The 16,988-nt window shown below is 45.2% G+C and overlaps 1 protein-coding gene across 1 annotated transcript in view; it reads left to right on the forward strand.

Annotated features, from left to right (window-relative positions):
* VPS34 (vacuolar protein sorting 34) overlaps positions 1 to 16,988 on the forward strand; it is a 179,830-nt gene that overhangs the window by 74,311 nt on the left and 88,531 nt on the right. Inside the window, exon 12 of the mRNA XM_087402441.1 lies at positions 8,020 to 8,193. Coding sequence (XP_087258567.1) covers positions 8,020 to 8,193 — 174 coding nt within the window. The remainder of the gene's footprint in view (positions 1 to 8,019; positions 8,194 to 16,988) is intronic.

Here is a 16,988-nt window from a genome sequence, read left to right on the forward strand (position 1 = left end):
ATTCACCTGGGATATTGTAGCTTTACCTTGATGCGTTTCAATTAGAGCCGACTGCGGTCCAGGCTCCTACAGGTAGTTCAGCAGAGCGAGTGTCTGGAGCATTACCTGGTGTTCGAGGGGGGGGTAGCACCTCCACTTCCTCAGTAGAGACGGGCTCACTGTGATTTCATGAGGTCGCTTGATGACACTGTATGTTTCATCCGAGATACTGAGTTGACAGTATTTTTGCTGTGAGACTTCATGATATTGATGCATCTTGACTATTGATTGCCGATGATCACATAGATTTTGAGCAGTGTATATGGATGGATGCATGCCTCTCCTAGCCATATTTTCACTGTCTCTATATACTATAGCTGCGGCTTTCTTGTATACTCTTTTATGCTATATTTCATGCTCGCTCTTGTGTTTTGGGGCAGCAAACTGTGGTTTGCTGTTTCAAGAGAGGGGTATGTCACGGGGGCGTGAAATTCCAAGTACTTTAATGTACTACAAGACCGTGACAACTTTGGTTTAAAAGTCCAAGCGTGGGCTTAATAATGTGTAATTAAACGCGGCATGGTGCCTAGCACATAAGCGTAATTAATCCCTAGGCCCAAAGGCATTCCAAGGAATTAAAAGAGTGGTTGTTGGGAAATGATGATGTGGCATTTTTAATGGGCCCCCTAGAGGGCCATGTACCTTTAGTGGCCCCCCTAGAGTTCCAGGTGGCTCTAGTGCCTTCTACATGCTCCTTTGCCATTCCTGGACCTTCCTGGGCCTTCTAAACTTCACATGTGTGGTTTTCTCTCTCATCTTCTCCCTTTGTTGAGATTTTGGACTAGTTTTTCAGCCTCCTTCAGCTGAATTCCGTTTTTCTTCATAACTCCTCACCCGTTTGGATTCCTCGACTTCCGTTTGGCCCGATGGCTTCCCCTCTGCCTCCCCTTCGTAGTGATATGCTTTTCCCTCCATGCGTTTGGTAGAACGGGCAGAGCTGAGTACTTCTTTTGCTGGTCGAATTTGCAAAAGTGGCTTTTTCTGGACCTTTTTGCTTCTACCGCCTCCTGGGCCTCTCCTCTTGCAAAGCTACAGCTTTCTGTTGAATTTCAAGTGGTCCCACGCGCTGGTTGACTGGTTTTTCTCAGTTTCGGAGGACTTTCCGGCGATGAAACTTCTCCAAGACCTTCTCAATGCATTTCTCTCTGAGCCAATGGAATTGCACTCAGAAAAGAGAATGCCTTTGGGTTGAGCCTATGGGTTAAGTGCACTTATGTGATGTTGTTCTATGCTTAAAAGCCTTGCGAGGGCTTAGTGAATTGGGGCTGCGTGCTCAGTTGCAGGGAAGGTCTCTCAGATGCAACTTGTAATCATTTCACTGTGAAATATAAAGAAATACCGAAAGGGGCGCCACGGTGTTTGGGGCCAATCGGGTGCACTTGTCTATGTCTGTTGAGCAGGGGCATTGTAGCCTCCATCCCTTTTTCAGTGGTTTTGTTTGTGAACAAATGGGTAATGCCAAATGGTGATCATGCAATGGTTAATGGTTGTGATATATGCTTTGTGAGCTGTAAATAAGTGCTGAAGTGATTAAAGGTTTAGTTCCACTGCCCTCTGAGTGATTAGAGGCCGGTTTCAGATGTGATGAAAGATCAATATGTTAATGATGCTGATTTTTCAACTATTTATGATCAGCTTTCTAATGGTCAAAGGCATGATCACTATATGATGAAAGAGGGTTTCATTTTGATGCATGGACGACTCTGTGTCACTGATCAGATGCGACAAAAAGTCATAATGGAAAGTTGTGCTCCTCCATATGCAGGACATAGGGGAATTACAGCAACAATTACAGCAGTGGAGCAATACTTTTATTGGCCATCTTTGAGGAAAGATGTGGAAGAATATGTGAGAACATGCATGGTTTGTCAGAAAGTAAAGTTTGATAGGTAGAAGGCACCTGGGTTGTTACACCCTTTGCCAGTTCCGAATAGACCATGGCAAAGCATAGCTATGGATTTTGTGTTTGATCTTCCACGTACTCCTACTGGACATGATGGATTGTGGACAATAATTTGCAGGTTTAGCAAACAAGCCCACTTTGTGCCAGTAAGAAAGAAAATTATAGCGGATCAAATGGCCAAATTGTTTCTGCAGCATGTCATCAAGTATCATGGGATGCCTGAATCCATAATCAATGATAGAGATCGGAGGATGACGAGCCTCTTTTGGAGAGGGCTGTTTGAAAATATGGGCACTACGCTGAATTTTTCGTCATCTTTTCACCCTCAGTCTGATGGACAATCGGAGCAGGAAAACTCTAACATCTTGGATATGTTTAAATGCTATGTCTCAGACCACAGAAGCAAATGGGAGCATTATTTGCCTTTGCTGGAATATGCTTACAATAATACGGTGCACACATCCACAGGTAAAGCACCTTTTGAAATAGTGGAAGGTGCCAGGAAGATACCTCCCATTTTGCATACAAAAGAGAAAATCTTGGAAGCTGATCGTTTTGTGAAAAGCCGTAAAGAGGCTTACAAGAAGATCAAATATGCCTTGCAAAGAAGTCAGGACAAGCAGAAAAGAGCAGTAGATAAGCCCGCAGGGAATTGGTATTCACAGAAGGTGATTGGGTTTTGCTGCGTTTTCAGAAGGCAAGGCTGAAAAATAGGAAAGGCAAGGAAAGGTTGTACACAAAGCTGAACATGCGTTACTATGGTCCTTTCCAAGTTTCTGAAAAGATAAACGAGGTAGCTTACAGGCTGAAGTTACCTCCGCATTGGAAGATACATAATGCCTTTCATGTGAGCTTATTAAAGTAATATCATGGAGATATTCTCGAGGATTTACCTGATGAGGTGCAGCCTGAAGTGGAAGAACAGGATGAACTTCTGGTCCCAGAGCAGATTCTGGCACACAGAGATAGAAAGCTCAAGGGTAAAGTTATCCGTCGCTACTTGGTAAAATTTCAAAATTACCCATCACTTGATGCGAAATGGATGGAGGAAGGTGAACTGGCAAATTCACCTGGGATATTGCAGCTTTACCTTGATGCTTTCCAATTAGAGCCGACTGCGGTCCGGGCTCCTACAGGTAGTTCAGCAGAGCGAGCGTTTGGAGCATTACCTAGTGTTCGAGAGGGGGGTAGCATCTCCACTCCCTCAGTACAGACGGGCTCATCGTGATTTCATGAGGTCGCTTGATGACACTGTATGTTTCATCCGAGATACTGAGCTGATAGTATTTCTACTGTGAGACTTTATGATATTGATGCATCTTGACTATTGATCGCCGAGGATCACATAGATTTTGAGCCATGTATATGGATGGATGCATGCCTCTCCTAGCCATATTTTCACTGTCTCTATATACTATAGCTGCGGCTTTCTTGTATACTCTTTCATGCTGTATTTCATGCTCACTCCTGTGTTTTGGGGCAACAAACTGTGGTTTGCTGTTCAAGAGAGGAGTATGTCACGGGGGCATGAAATTATAAGTACTTTAATGTACTACAAGACCGTGACAACTTTGGTTTTAAAAGTCCAAGCATGGGCTTAATAATGTGTAATTAAACGCGGCATGGTACCTAGCACCTAAGCGTAATTAATCCCTAGGGCCAAAGGCATTCCAAGGAATTAAAAGAGTGGTTGTTGGGAAATGATGATGTGGCATTTTTAATGGGCCCCCTAGAGAGCCATGTACCTTCAGTGGCCCCCCTAGAGTTCCAGGTGGCTTTAGTGCCTTCTACATGCTCCTTTGCCATTTCTGGACCTTCCTGGGGCTTCTAAACTTCACATGTGTGGTTTTCTCTCTCATCTTCTCCCTTTGTTGAGATTTTGGACTGCTTTTTCAGCCTTCTTCAGCTGAATTTCGTTTTTCTTCATAACTCCTCACCCGTTTGGATTCCTCGACTTCCGTTTGGCCCGATGGCTTCCCCTCTCCCTCCCCTTCATAGTGATATGCTTTCCCTCCGTGCGTTTGGTAGAACGGGCAGAGCTGAGCACTTCTTTCGCTGGTCAAATTTGCAAAAGTGGCTTTTTTGCTTCTACCGCCTCATGGGCCTCTCCTCTTGCAAAGCTACAGCTTTCTGTTGAATTTCGAGTGGTCCCATGCGCTGGTTGACTGGTTTTTCTCAGTTTTGGAGGTGTAATCCCCATATTCCCTGACTCGGTATAGATGCGTGATGACTTGAAATGCAGCATCTAGCTATAAAGGGAGTGACCCAAACTCCGCCTGAATGATCTGGTGAGGAACGAATGGCTTACCACGAATCATCCGTGATAACATGAGAACCTGTAGCCGCTCCACACGGGCCCACTCTGTATTCGACAAGTTTGGCTCCCAACATGGGCTGCCATACATCCCCGCTGGGCGGACCAAGGAGTCAAAAAGCAACCCCTTGGTACGTGGATCCTGAAAGTGCGAGTGGAAGCATTGCCTCTCTAGTTTGGCCAATGAAGCATACCCTCTGCTCAAGCGTGCCTGTATCACGGGTCTCATAGTGAAGATGGGTCCGGAAAAGATAACCCCAAGATAAGTGTATGATTAAACTATCCCAACAGGTGACCCATCAAATGTGAACTGCTCCTGGCGCACGATGGCTTGAGATGTATTGAAGATCATGACCTTGGTTTTACCCAGGTTGACCTTCAAATCATGAGACTAACAAAAGGATTGTAGTGCGTCAAGGTGTCTCTGGAGCCCCTCTGTTGAGGAAGACAAGAGAGCCATGTCATCTGCGTAAAGCAATATTCGGATCAGCTTGCCAAGAGAGCAACCTACCCCCCTGTGTCTGCATCACTGTCTCAAGCTCGTCAATGTAGAGGCCAAACAAGGTAGGCGATAAAGGATACCCTTGTTTGACCCCGATAGTGCTCATGATCTTGTCTGTCCACTCAGATCCTACTTGGACTCTGCCTGAAACTCTCTCGTAAAGTGCCATGACAGCCCAAATGATCTCCTGGTCATAACCCAAGTCCTGTAGGTGCCGTATGAGGCGAGCTCTCGGAACCGTGTCAAATGTCTTGTGGAAATCCACAAAGCAACAATAAACCCTCTGCTTCCGTGCCCTCACCTCGTCGATGATACATCTGAGCGTGAGAATGTGGTCCATGGTTCCATGATCATGCCAGAATCCGGCCTGTCCTGCTGCTTTAAGCCCTCAACACTCTGCAAATGTGCTAACCTCGGAATTAAGTACTGATGCATAAACCTTAGACATGACATGTCCAATCATAATGGTCCTGTAGTTCTCCGGGCTCATGGAATCCCTTGCCTTGTGCATGGGTGAGATAGTGTTAATGGTCTAGGTGCGTGGAAACCCAAAACAAACAGCTTCATTAAAGAGCTTGTAAGGCTAGTAGGTTAATCCCATATGCAATGAACTCAGTGCATAGCCCCTCATGATCCTTCGCTCGGCCATTATGAAGTTTCATTACGGCATCCTTTAGCCCTCCCTAGTGAAGAGGGTGCAGGATGTGGGGCGTGGCATGAGTGAGAGGTTAGGGATTGGCTGATTTGGGATGCCATAAAGTGTGCGTGCATAATCAAACCAGATCTGAGTGTCAGTGAGTGGTGAGGGGGACCGACCTTCTAGAAATCTCTGCCAAAAGTCCTTAGAGTTGTTACTAAACAAAATGTTCAGTAGCTCCTCCTCGTTTTGACGAACGAAGTCTAGTTTCTTTCTCCGTACCAGTCTATGCTTCTCGCGTAGCGTCTCTGGTGCGCTCAGAAGATTGTTTTTGGTTTCGAATCTGAGCTAATGGCGTAAAGCCTTATACTCATCATCGTCCCAGCTATTACAGGGTATGGTCCCAAGGGGTGGTGGGTGGGTGGAGCGGGTGGTGTGGGTGGAAGCGTGAAGGACAGTCTCGTGTAGTCAGCGGGTGACTAGGGCAACACGATCCTCTAAAAGGGGTATGAAGTTAATATAAGCGAGAAGTATGTACAGACGGTCAGAGTGAGAAGGAAAGAAAGAAAGAAAGACAGTTTATTAAAGTCTTCGGAAGACCGATGGGTCTATGAGACTGTGAAAAACCTGATACAATGAGCTGTGGTAGTGGAGCTACTAAATGAGCATCCATACCAATGCAGAATGCAAAAAATGCAAAATGGCAGTACTAAATCCTACGTACAACAACATAGTCATATCTCGATTGTATATATCAATTAATCTCAGCATCATCGTCGACATCATCATAATCATAATCATCATCATCATCATCAGCAGTAGCAAGACATCAGAATGGATGAGGCTGTGGAGGGGGAGGCTTGAGGTTAGCAATAGAGCACTGTCGCCCCCCCAAGGGTGCAGTCCTGGTACGTCTCCTGGTCGTAGCTCTGCATCTAACCAGGGTCACTGTGACCCCCGTAGATTGGGCTTTGACCCTAAACAAGGAGGGAATGTCCCCAAGTATGATCTGTGAGTCCACACTCTATCTGAGCTGTCGGGTCACGGTCATGTCGAGGTCTCGCCTCGTGGGGATCTATGTGATATGGCTGAAAGAACTCCATGATAGAGCTCTGAGAGGTATCAGTCGAGGGAGAAGTCTGCTCCTGTCTTCGTGCTCAGAGTATCCTATCACGGTGTCTGAGCACCTCATGAATGAAACCAGCCAAACATCTCTAGTTTGAGTAGGAGAGGAAACGGGCCAAAACCCCATAACTATCTTTGAAGAGGCAGTAGAAACGCCCTCAGATCTGATATATATATATATATATATATAGAGAGAGAGAGAGAGAGAGAGATTTTATTCATGTTTTTTGGAAGTTTTTGTTTCTTGACTTGCTTGTTTATTTTTGCTTAGTCACCTTCTTCCTTTCTTCTTTATTTCTTGTTTTCTTTCTCTTTTGTTTATTTGACGTATCTTAATAAGCACAGGATTTGCCCAAGAGACTCCGCGGCTTTAGAAACCCAATATAGTTGCTTATGCTTGGGCACTGATGACGACATAATTGTTGCTTTGCTTGCTAAGTATGTCTTCCTTTTGTTTTTCATAAAAGTTTTTGTTTACCTCATTTTTCTTCTCTTTCATTTTCTCATTTATTATATGTGTAGATTTTTGGTCTTTAGAACAACAAAAAATCTAAATTTGTATGATTGGACATATTCTAGTTTTACAAAGGTATATGTTTGGCTGCAAAGCCCATGTACCATCCACCATAATTGACCCAACCCTTACCAACCGGCATGCTAAAGATGATCTGGCCCACATGACTGCCATGTTGCAGCAGTGCAAGGACAACATGATGAGGGCTCAAGCCAGGATGAAGGAGAATGCTGATCAACACATGAGAAATCTCTATTTTGAGGAAGGTGATTTTGTATCTCTATGACTCCACAAGTCACGATATGCATCTTTGAAGGGAAAAACTAATGTCAAGCTTGCTCATAGGTATTGTGAACCCTACAAGGTGATGAGGAAAGCTGGTGAAGTGGCCTATCAATTGGAGCTTCCACCTACTACTAGCATGATGTTTTCCATGTTTTTCTACTCAAGAAATACCTAGGTCCTACAGAGCAAGGGTTAGAGGAGTTACCTCCAATGGATGAGGCTGGATTCATTGAATATATTGTGTATCTTTGGTGCCAATCCATACATCAAGACCATCAAGTGGCCTACTATGATTGTTCAATAGCTGCCTACATCTACGGGCCTCTTGCCTTGTTAATCGGAAATGATGGTGATGATGGTCAAGTAAGCGTCATTAAAAGAGCTTGGCTAATTGGAACAAATATTTCTCGACCATGAGGGAGTTCTTTTGGCTTCTGCCATTTTGTAGACTCTAAGGAAACACATTAACTTAGTGTATTATAGACTACTAAAGATATCAAAGCACATCTCTTATGTGTAGTTGGTCAAATAATGCTTTATATCATTGCATTATGAGGGTGACCTTTTTTATTTTTGCAATTTAGCAACGTGAAATCGTAATTTGGGTTTTGGAAATGTGTTTCTTTATTCTAGGATAGCTCTTGATTTGATGATTTGTTAGCTCTTTTCACATTTTTTAAGAAGTTGGTGTTCTTTGCAGCCCATCCCCTTGCCATTGGATCCTAAGATTGTGATTACGGGCATTGTTCCATCAGAATCATCAATTTTTCGCAGTGCTCTTCATCCCTTGAGGTTGACATTTCGAACAGCAGGAGGTGGTGGAAAGTGCAAAATTATGTTTAAGAAAGGAGATGATTTGCGGCAAGATCAATTGGTAAAAAACCGAGATTGTCTTGTTAAAGTGGCACCTAAGAGTACAGAGTCTACATATGTAGTTTATAGGTTCTAGTCAGCTATACCTGTGTGTTTTTTGTCTTGTTTCTTTGTTTCAATAGAAGACATCTTGAACTCCTCCACATTATGTAATATGGCTCTAAAAAATAATAGTATGTATTTTTTGGAAGGAAACTACTTGCAACTTTTACCACAAATGTTGTGATGAACAATTTTGTTTCCCTGAGAAAATAACTTTCTGTCTAAGTTGCATGAAAGGTTTCGATGCAGGAAACGTCTGAAGCTTGAAACTTTTCCGAAACACCTATTCAATTGATAGGAAACGTCATGGGTAGGCTGAGTAAAGAATACTTGTGGACCCATATACCTTTGGGAAGTCTGAAGTAATAACAAGCTGTTATTAGAGCAACATCCCACACACATAAAACTAACTGAGTAAAGAAAACTTGTGAACCCGTATACCTTTAGGAATAACAACTAGGAATTCGGAAGTTGTAACAACAATTACAGCAACATCCCACACACACAATTACTTATGTAATTTTGCAGCAATTAGAACAACTTATTATTGGGAAATCTGCAGCAATTACAATATATCAATTCCAGCTACATGACATGTTCCATTACTTCCAGCATTTAAAGAAAATGTGCACAGTGCACATACACATTACAACATCACTGAAAATTAAGATTACATGGAAAGTGCACCTTTTTCCTCTTCCTCCTCATGAACATCCCTTTGCTGAGAAGGGCCAGACTTATATGGTAGATCACTCCTAAAAAGAAGCCTAAGGTTGCTGTGCTCATGCACAGGATTCTCAGCCATTTTATGAGCAAGCCGATTGTGTTTCTTGTGAAAGGATGAACCCATAGGTGGACCAATTCCTCCCTGTTGCAGAGGAGCTGCTGCTGCTCCCCGACCTCCTTGCTGCCCCTCAGCCCCTCCCCCTCCTCCTCTCTCAGCCCCTCCAACTCCCTTAGCTCCTCCACCTCCCTCTCCCTCAGCCCCCTCTCTCCGCCTCTCTCAGCCCCTCTCCCCCTCCCTCTCTCAGCCCCTCCCTCCCTTTGGTATGCACAGACACGTAGGTGGTTCGAGAGACTAGGACTCCACATTGACAGGTTGCCTACTTTCCAGTACAGCTTAGATGCTCCATCTATCCCACTTGGATACCATGAGGTGAACTAAGTCATTTGATAGGACCTCCTGTAGCTACACACTCTCAGGACCTGATTGGAGCCGAGGGAGCTTCCATTGACGCTCAGCTTCTATAGGGATCACTGCCTCCACTTCTCGGAGGAGGGTTTCATTATTCCCCCAGAGTCGGATCGATCTACTGCACTCACTGAGGATCATCATCAAGCAGTTTTGAGTGTCATCGCACCGACTCTGTATCGAGTGGACTAGCTGAGGGGATTCCCAGGGAGGGCCGCATATGCACGTTGTGTGATCGACAGGAGATCGAGTCAGGGGTGCACTTCGCATTCAAATTCCTCGTGTACTATGAGATCTTGTTGAAATGGAAGCAAGAAGAAAGCAAGAGAGCAGAATGTCAAAGCTTGAATAGATAAAATAGAAGAAGTACAAGTGTGGAGGTGGTTTTGTCTAAATGACAAAACCACACTAACCCAATAACTGTGGTTAGGGGGAAAAACCTCTAGAGAGGGAAAGGTGCCCCTAACTCACTTATGGATTACATTGGTCACTGCCTAGAATATGCCAATAATTCTAACACCCCCTTGCAGTGCCAATGTGATGATGGAAGTGATAAATCACCAAAAGGAGATAAAATCAGGGCACTACGAAATGCCTCAAACTTCTCACGTGTAGGTGCTTTGGTGAAGATGTCTGCAACATTGTCATGTGTTGACATATAGATCATATTGATCTCCCCTACATGCAACTTCTCTCTGACATAATGATAATGAACCTCAATGTGCTTTGTACGAGCATGAAACACAGGATTCTTTGCCAATGCTATAGCACTCTGACTATCAGTGAGAATTGGAGAAGAACCCTCCAATAAGAGATGAAGATCAGCAAACAAACGACACAGCCAAACACATTCAACTGTCACTGTGAAAGCTGCCCTGTACTCGGCTTCACATGAGGAAGTAGCCATAGTAGATTGTTTCTTGCTCAGCCAAGAAATGCAAGCTTTGCCCAAAAAGAAACAGCTATCACTTATGGATTGCCTAGTGTCATAGTCTCGAGTCCAATCTGAGTCACTGTAAGCATGCATCTGTAAGTCAGGCCCCCCCGGGGAAACATCAAGCCATAAGACTTTGTGCCTTGCAAGGAACGGAAGATGCGTTTTACGGCCTGCCAATGTGTTGTCTTTGGGCTGTTCATATACCTGCTCACGTGAGATACTGCATACTGAATATTAGGCCGTGTATTGCATAAATAATGAGGCATCCAACAGCCTAGCTGTAAAGTGTGGCATCCACTGATTCACTGGCATCATACATAGTAAGCTTCAGCCCTGGCTCCATGGGAGTGGCTGTAGGCTTACAATCTTGGATGTTGAACCTATCCAAGAGCTTTTGCACATACTTGGATTGAGACATAACAATGCCATGCTTGTCTTGTATGAACTGGATCCCCAAATAGAAATTTAACATGCCCAAATCTCTCATGTCAAATTCAGCTTTCAATTCAGCCTTGAAATCTGCAATTGTTTACTCATTTGACCCTGTGAGTAGCATTTCATCTACATAAAGAATGATGACCAAAATATGTAGAGGGTGTTTTTCGTGGGACGATTGTGTAACGCCTTACTTGCCAGGAAGGCATCAATCTTGGCATACCATGCACGTGGGGTTTGTTTCAGCCCATATGAAGCTTTATTCAGCTTGCAAACTTGAAGTGCATTGCCCGAAAGTTCAAAACCAGGAGGTTGTTTGACGTAAACCTCTTCCTGCAAGTCCCCATTAAGGAAAGCTGTTTTTATGTCCAACTGATGGACATTCCAAACAAAATTTGCAGCCATGGTAATAATTGACTTGATGGTGGTCATCCGGGATGTAGGAGCAAAAGTCTCCTCATAATCTATGTCCTTTTTCTGAGCATAGCCTTTGGCAACTAGCCGTGCCTTGTACCTTCCTTTTTACTTTGAAAAATCCATTTGGTACCAATGACATGTTTCCTTGGTGGCAAATCCACATCCCAAGTCTGATTTTTCTCAATGGACTGCAATTCACTGTGCATGGCATTCATCCAATGCACATTATCCTTGGCTTCTTCAAAAGAGTCAGGTTCTTCTTCATCAAGAAGAGAACCTGCATAAGCTGTCTCAACAGAAAGAGCCCCCCCTGCGTGCCTTACTGCACTACGAGTCCTGCCAGGCAAAAGGTGCCTCAAGTCTACTCTCCCTGAGAGTTTGTAGCAACCAATTCGAAATTGTTTTGGCTGCATGTATCTCTTGAATCTCTTGCCTCACAACATCATCCAGTGCCTGTGGAGTAACAAAATCAGCATGTGGCTGAATCGGGGCATGTGGACCAGGAGGAGGTTGCTGTAAATTCTGATTTTCAGCATGTGCTTCAGCTGGGGAACTAAAAGCAATAGGAAGCAACCCTTTAAAAACATCATCTGAAGAAGCTGGAATAGTGAATTCAGCATGTGTATGAGCTGAATTCTCTGAAAAAATTACATCTCTACTCACAAAAATTTTGTGTGTGGCAGGACTATAGGGACGACAGCCTTTGCTTTGTGCACTATACCCAACAAAGATACAGTTTAGTGCCTTATCTGACAACTTATGCCAAAACTCCACAGGCAGGTGGGCATATGCAACACATTCAAAAACACGAAAGTGATCCACTGAAGGCTTCCTCCCATGCCAAGCCTCATAGGGAGTGATTGTCTTCAAAGCCTTTGTGGGAGCCCGATTCAAAACATAATTGGCACACATGAGGCCTTTGAGCCAAAATCTATGAGGCAACTTCTTGCTATTGAGCATGCATCTATCCATCTCCATGAGAGTTCTATTTTTCCGCTCAGCTTTGCTTTGCTGAGGGGTAAGCCTCACTGTAAGTTGATGTGTGATGCCTTTCTCCTCAAAAATGCCTCGAAATCATGAGACATATACTCCCCCCTTCTGTCAGTTGCACCTTGAGCCCTGTCTCATTTTCAACCATGGCCACAAAGTGTTTGAAATGCATAAACACATCTGATTTTTTCTTCAAGCCATAGATCCAAGTATAATTTGTGTAGTCATCTATAAATGTGACATAATACAGATAACCACCAAAAGCAAGTGTCCTCATGGGACCACATACATCACTATGTATGAGCTGTAATTTGTGAGTAGCTCGTACTGCACCATCCTTTTTAAAAGGAAATCTATGCATGTTACCAAGGATTCATCCCTCACAGGCATGAGGAGGAGGTGACTCCAAAGGAGACAATGCATCAACCATAGCATGCTTCTGAAGTGTCATTAAGCTGCCGCAGCTCATGTGGCCAGGTCATCACTGATCATATTGCTAGGATCACCGATCGACGTGATCAGCTCGCAAGTATTAATGAGGAAATAGAAGACAAGAAGCTCGTCTCTATTACTCTCAATAGCTTAGCGCCCTCATATGGCACATTCGTCACTTCATTGATCATTGTTCTCAGGGTAGCCCCACTCTCGTTTGATGAGTTAGTTGGGCTTTTGTTGCAGGAAGAGGAGAGATGCTCAAATTTTGCCCAAGCCTCTCGTCAGGGTGAGCAAGCGCTTGCCATGGGTGGAAAGGGCAAATTTCAGAAAAAGTTTGAGCCAAAACACAGCCATATAACTTAGCCCAAGGAGGGGAATGCAAGCAGTTCAAGCAAAAATCATAAAAAGGGCAAATGCAACTATCGCAGAGTGTCATGAAAGGATTGCCAATGAAAAGAAAAGGCAAAGGGACAGCTCTAGCAGTAATTTTGTTGCCCCCACTGAAACTTGTGCTTCAGATGCACATGGTGAAGCTCATCTTGCCCAAGGTGATAAAGATTTTGTGTTTGCTACATTTAATGAGAAGATGGATGCTAGGGGGATTTGAATGCTAAATCAATCAAGGGATGCTTCACTTGTTGCAAGTGATACATGGTATATCGATAGTGCTGCTACTAAGCACATGACTCCTCGCCAGGAGTGGTTTGAGAGCATCACACCTGTTCATGGCAGACAGGTTACGTGTGCCAATGATGCTTCTCAAGACATCATCGGAGTTGGGCACATTACTATTCAGCTTGATAATGGGAAAGTTAAGTATATCCGAGATGTTTGGTATGTTCCAGATTTGAGGCAAAATCTGATTTCAGTTTCAAACATTGCCCATGATCAACATATGTTGGTCGAATTTCAGGATAACCAATGCAGGGTCAAGGATCCAAAGGAAGGATATGAGGTTGTAGCAAGAGGCACATATGACAGAGGCTTATACAAGCTTGATGCTCAGCCTTATGATCAGAAGGTATTGGCTGTAGCAAACACTTCCTAGGCTGATTTATGGCATGCCAGGTTTGGACATGTCCATCATAGGGCATTGTCCTACTTGTACAACAATAATATGACTCAGGAAATGCCAAAATTGCAGCAACCAGCAAATGAAGTGTGAGAGGGGTGTGCACTTGGCAAATTGCATCGCTTGCCATTCAGTAAACAAGGCAAGAATTGGGTCAAGGCAACTAGAGTGTTGCAGATAGTGCACAGTGATGTATGTGGCCCCATGACTATTCCCACGCATAGAGGAGCAAGGCACTTTGTGACCTTTATAGACGACTTCTCCAGGTTCACATGGCTTTTTCTCATGAAGGAAAAATCTGAGGTGTTCTATTGGTTTCAGGAGTTCAAAGCTATGGCTAAGAAACTCAAAGTGAATATGTGGTCTAAGGTAGATTGCGCCTCCGGAATCTTGCTTGTCCTAGTCCTCGCTGCCCTCAAGCCTCTATATGACTATTGAGCTCCCTCTCTAGAACCGATCCATAAATCTTGGGCAGAGTATGACCAATCATGAGGGTGCAGTAATTCCCAGTCTCCATGGGGTCGCCGGCTTTGTATATCGGTACAATAGTGGTGATGCTCTAGGTGGGTGGGAAGCCCTGACAAAGAGCCTGGTTGAACATGTGTGCTAGGACTGGAGCTAAGACCTTCTGTCCATGTTAGTCCATAGGCCCTCATGATCTTGTGCTTCTCGGTTGTGTAGCCGACGAAGTGCAGCCCGCACATTCTGTGTGGTAAACAAGCGACAAGTGGTGGGCCCGGGCATAGAGGACATGTCCGGTGCTATTTGTATCTGGACATCATAGAGGGAACATGCATACGTGTGCCAGACATCTGGTCAGGGATGGGGATAAGTGACTTCTCCTCCATTAGGAAACCCCATCTAGTGGTCGGGTCTCCTCGAAAAGATCTGATAATCTTATCCATCGTGTGTGTGAGAAAAGCCCGCCTCTTGCGGCATGTCAATCGTCGAAAAGTCCTATGTGCCTCAGATGCCGTTAGATGCCCTAAGGTCTGCTCTCGTATGAGGTAGGCTCTCGCCTCTCTGCATTCAGTATCAAACCAAGGGTTTTGAAGTGTCTTCCTACCTCGGACTCGCGTGGATCGGGTTGTGGGAAATGATCTGGTGGCAGCCTCCTGTATCAATGAGACAAGGGCGTTCGAGGCATGTGCGAGGTCTATGTCGTCCTCAAGTAGGTCTGGGAGTGCTTTGGCTAAGCGACTCACGTACACTAGGTCGAGGGCACAATCAAAGTGGATCTGGACACGTGCAGGCGTGATGGGGGCTCTCCCTGTGGGTGGCATAGTAGCAGAGATATGGAAGGCTAGAAATGAGTGGTCGGCTCCAAGTAGGGGTGGGGGTACAATGAAATCGTGTATCCCTGATACAAGGGCTAGTAGGCCCAGTAGGTGAGTCCACTGTACTTGACCCACTGCCATGTGGCAAACAAGTGAGTCCACCAGCCAATGGCCATCTCTAAAGACTGTTGTAGATGATCAAGTCATGGACCGCCCCCAAATCAAGTAGATGTCGTCCATACCATGTCACCTGTGGAGCATTTGTTGCAAAGTGTCTCAGTATTCCTAGCTCAGCTACATCTAGCTCCAAGACTATGTGGGGATCTCTGTCATCTGTGAAGTCAAGCAGACCCACCTGTCTGTCTCCCGTTCATGCATTGAAGTCTCCTAGCAGGAGGAGGATGTCTCCTTTTGCCTAGAGAACTCCGTGATGTCTTCATGGATCATCTCATATGGACTATGTCCCTATGCGGTGACCTCTCGTGCATAGGAAGACGTGTTTGGAGGAAAGTAGCATATCGCCATAAAGATAGGTCGGGCATCTAGGAGCTGAACTCGTATCCACATGTGCCGTGCATGCTCCTCTCGCCGAACCACATATATGAGTGGCCTCAAATGTAATTTGAAGATCACAGCTACCCTCCCAGAGCCTTGCACTCCGCTATCTCTCCTCAACTCCCTCCTATGAGCTGACTCCCATGTATATCCTATCATTGTGGGCAGCCCTCTCTTTGGGCTCTTGTGCGTCTCAGTGTAAAAGATCATGTCCCTCTCACTGTATGTTTCGAGGAAGCCTCCAGGATCGGACCATAGTGTGCCATTACAATTTCATACTGCTATTTTCAGTCCAGTGTGTGTACTCATTCCATGGGGGGCAGAGAGAGAGAGAAAGAAAGAAAGAAAGATATATTAGCATCCACGGTAGGCCTCACGGACCTATGGGACAAAGTACACAAAAAGTGAACTCATACAAGCCTTAGTGGGCTGAAGCAAAGGGTACGCTAGGACCCTTGCTGAGTACTGATCTATGCTAACAAAATCCTAATCATAGAAAAAGTCAACTACAACTGCATAGTGTGCCAGATCAATCTATCTATCCAGGCGCTGAGACGAAAGTGAAGCCTGGTACAGTGATGGCTCTCTAGTGGGCTGCGAAGATGTCTCGTATCTGTGTCTGTCGAGCTGGCTCGTGCTGCGGTGGGGGACGCGGTCTCCTCGCTCTCTGGACTCTTTGGGCTATGTCTAGAGGGACTCCTCGTCTCTATCGGTCTCCCCTGAGGAAAGCTATGATAGGTCGGACCTCAATAGAGTGTACTCTGGGGGCTCTCTGTCGCGCATGTGATCTCTGCACCCCTGTCTCGGTGGTAATGTGCCGGCTGCTCATCTAGATTGCTCTCATATCAGCTAGCTCCTCCTCCTCCACTCCATTGTGTTCGGGGGTTGACTCAAATGTATAGAAGTCTGTGACGTGTCGCTATGCCCGGTCACCCTCTGTGTCTTGTAATGGTTTGACCATTCCCTACTGCTCTCTGATATGTCGCAGAAGCGTCTCCCTGTGTCGCCGCATCTCCATCAAATAAAGCCCGATACAGACCTGGTCATGGAAATGGATCAGTTGTGACAAAGGACCGAAGCCACTCCCCTCTAGGTAGAGACAGTGATAGCATCCCCGAATCTCGTAGTAGGCTGGGCAAACACAAAGAAAATGCTCCACTGTCTCAATCGCCCCTAGTGTATATAGCGTGTAGACCCGCTGCTCTCTGGGTATACCTGTTGCTTTCCCTGCCTCGATCCTCAGCTGATAGGACGGAACCTGCATCTGACCAATCGCAATCCTCAGTGCATGGGAGACTCCTCTATCCTCCAGATACTGGGGGTCTGATGATGAATCCCTTCTCTGATACTCTCAAGAAGTGGTCACGATAAAATTGGGTCTTGGTGGGGAGCTCTTGGTCCTCCCCCCAAGTCCGGGATGTGTGAAGCTAGAGGAGGTCTAACC

Source organism: Dipteris shenzhenensis, chromosome 31 (assembly GCF_047967505.1).
Source record: "Dipteris shenzhenensis isolate YYH24624 ecotype China chromosome 31, Dip_SZ_1.0, whole genome shotgun sequence".
In the NCBI taxonomy this organism is placed as follows: Eukaryota; Viridiplantae; Streptophyta; class Polypodiopsida; order Gleicheniales; family Dipteridaceae; genus Dipteris; species Dipteris shenzhenensis.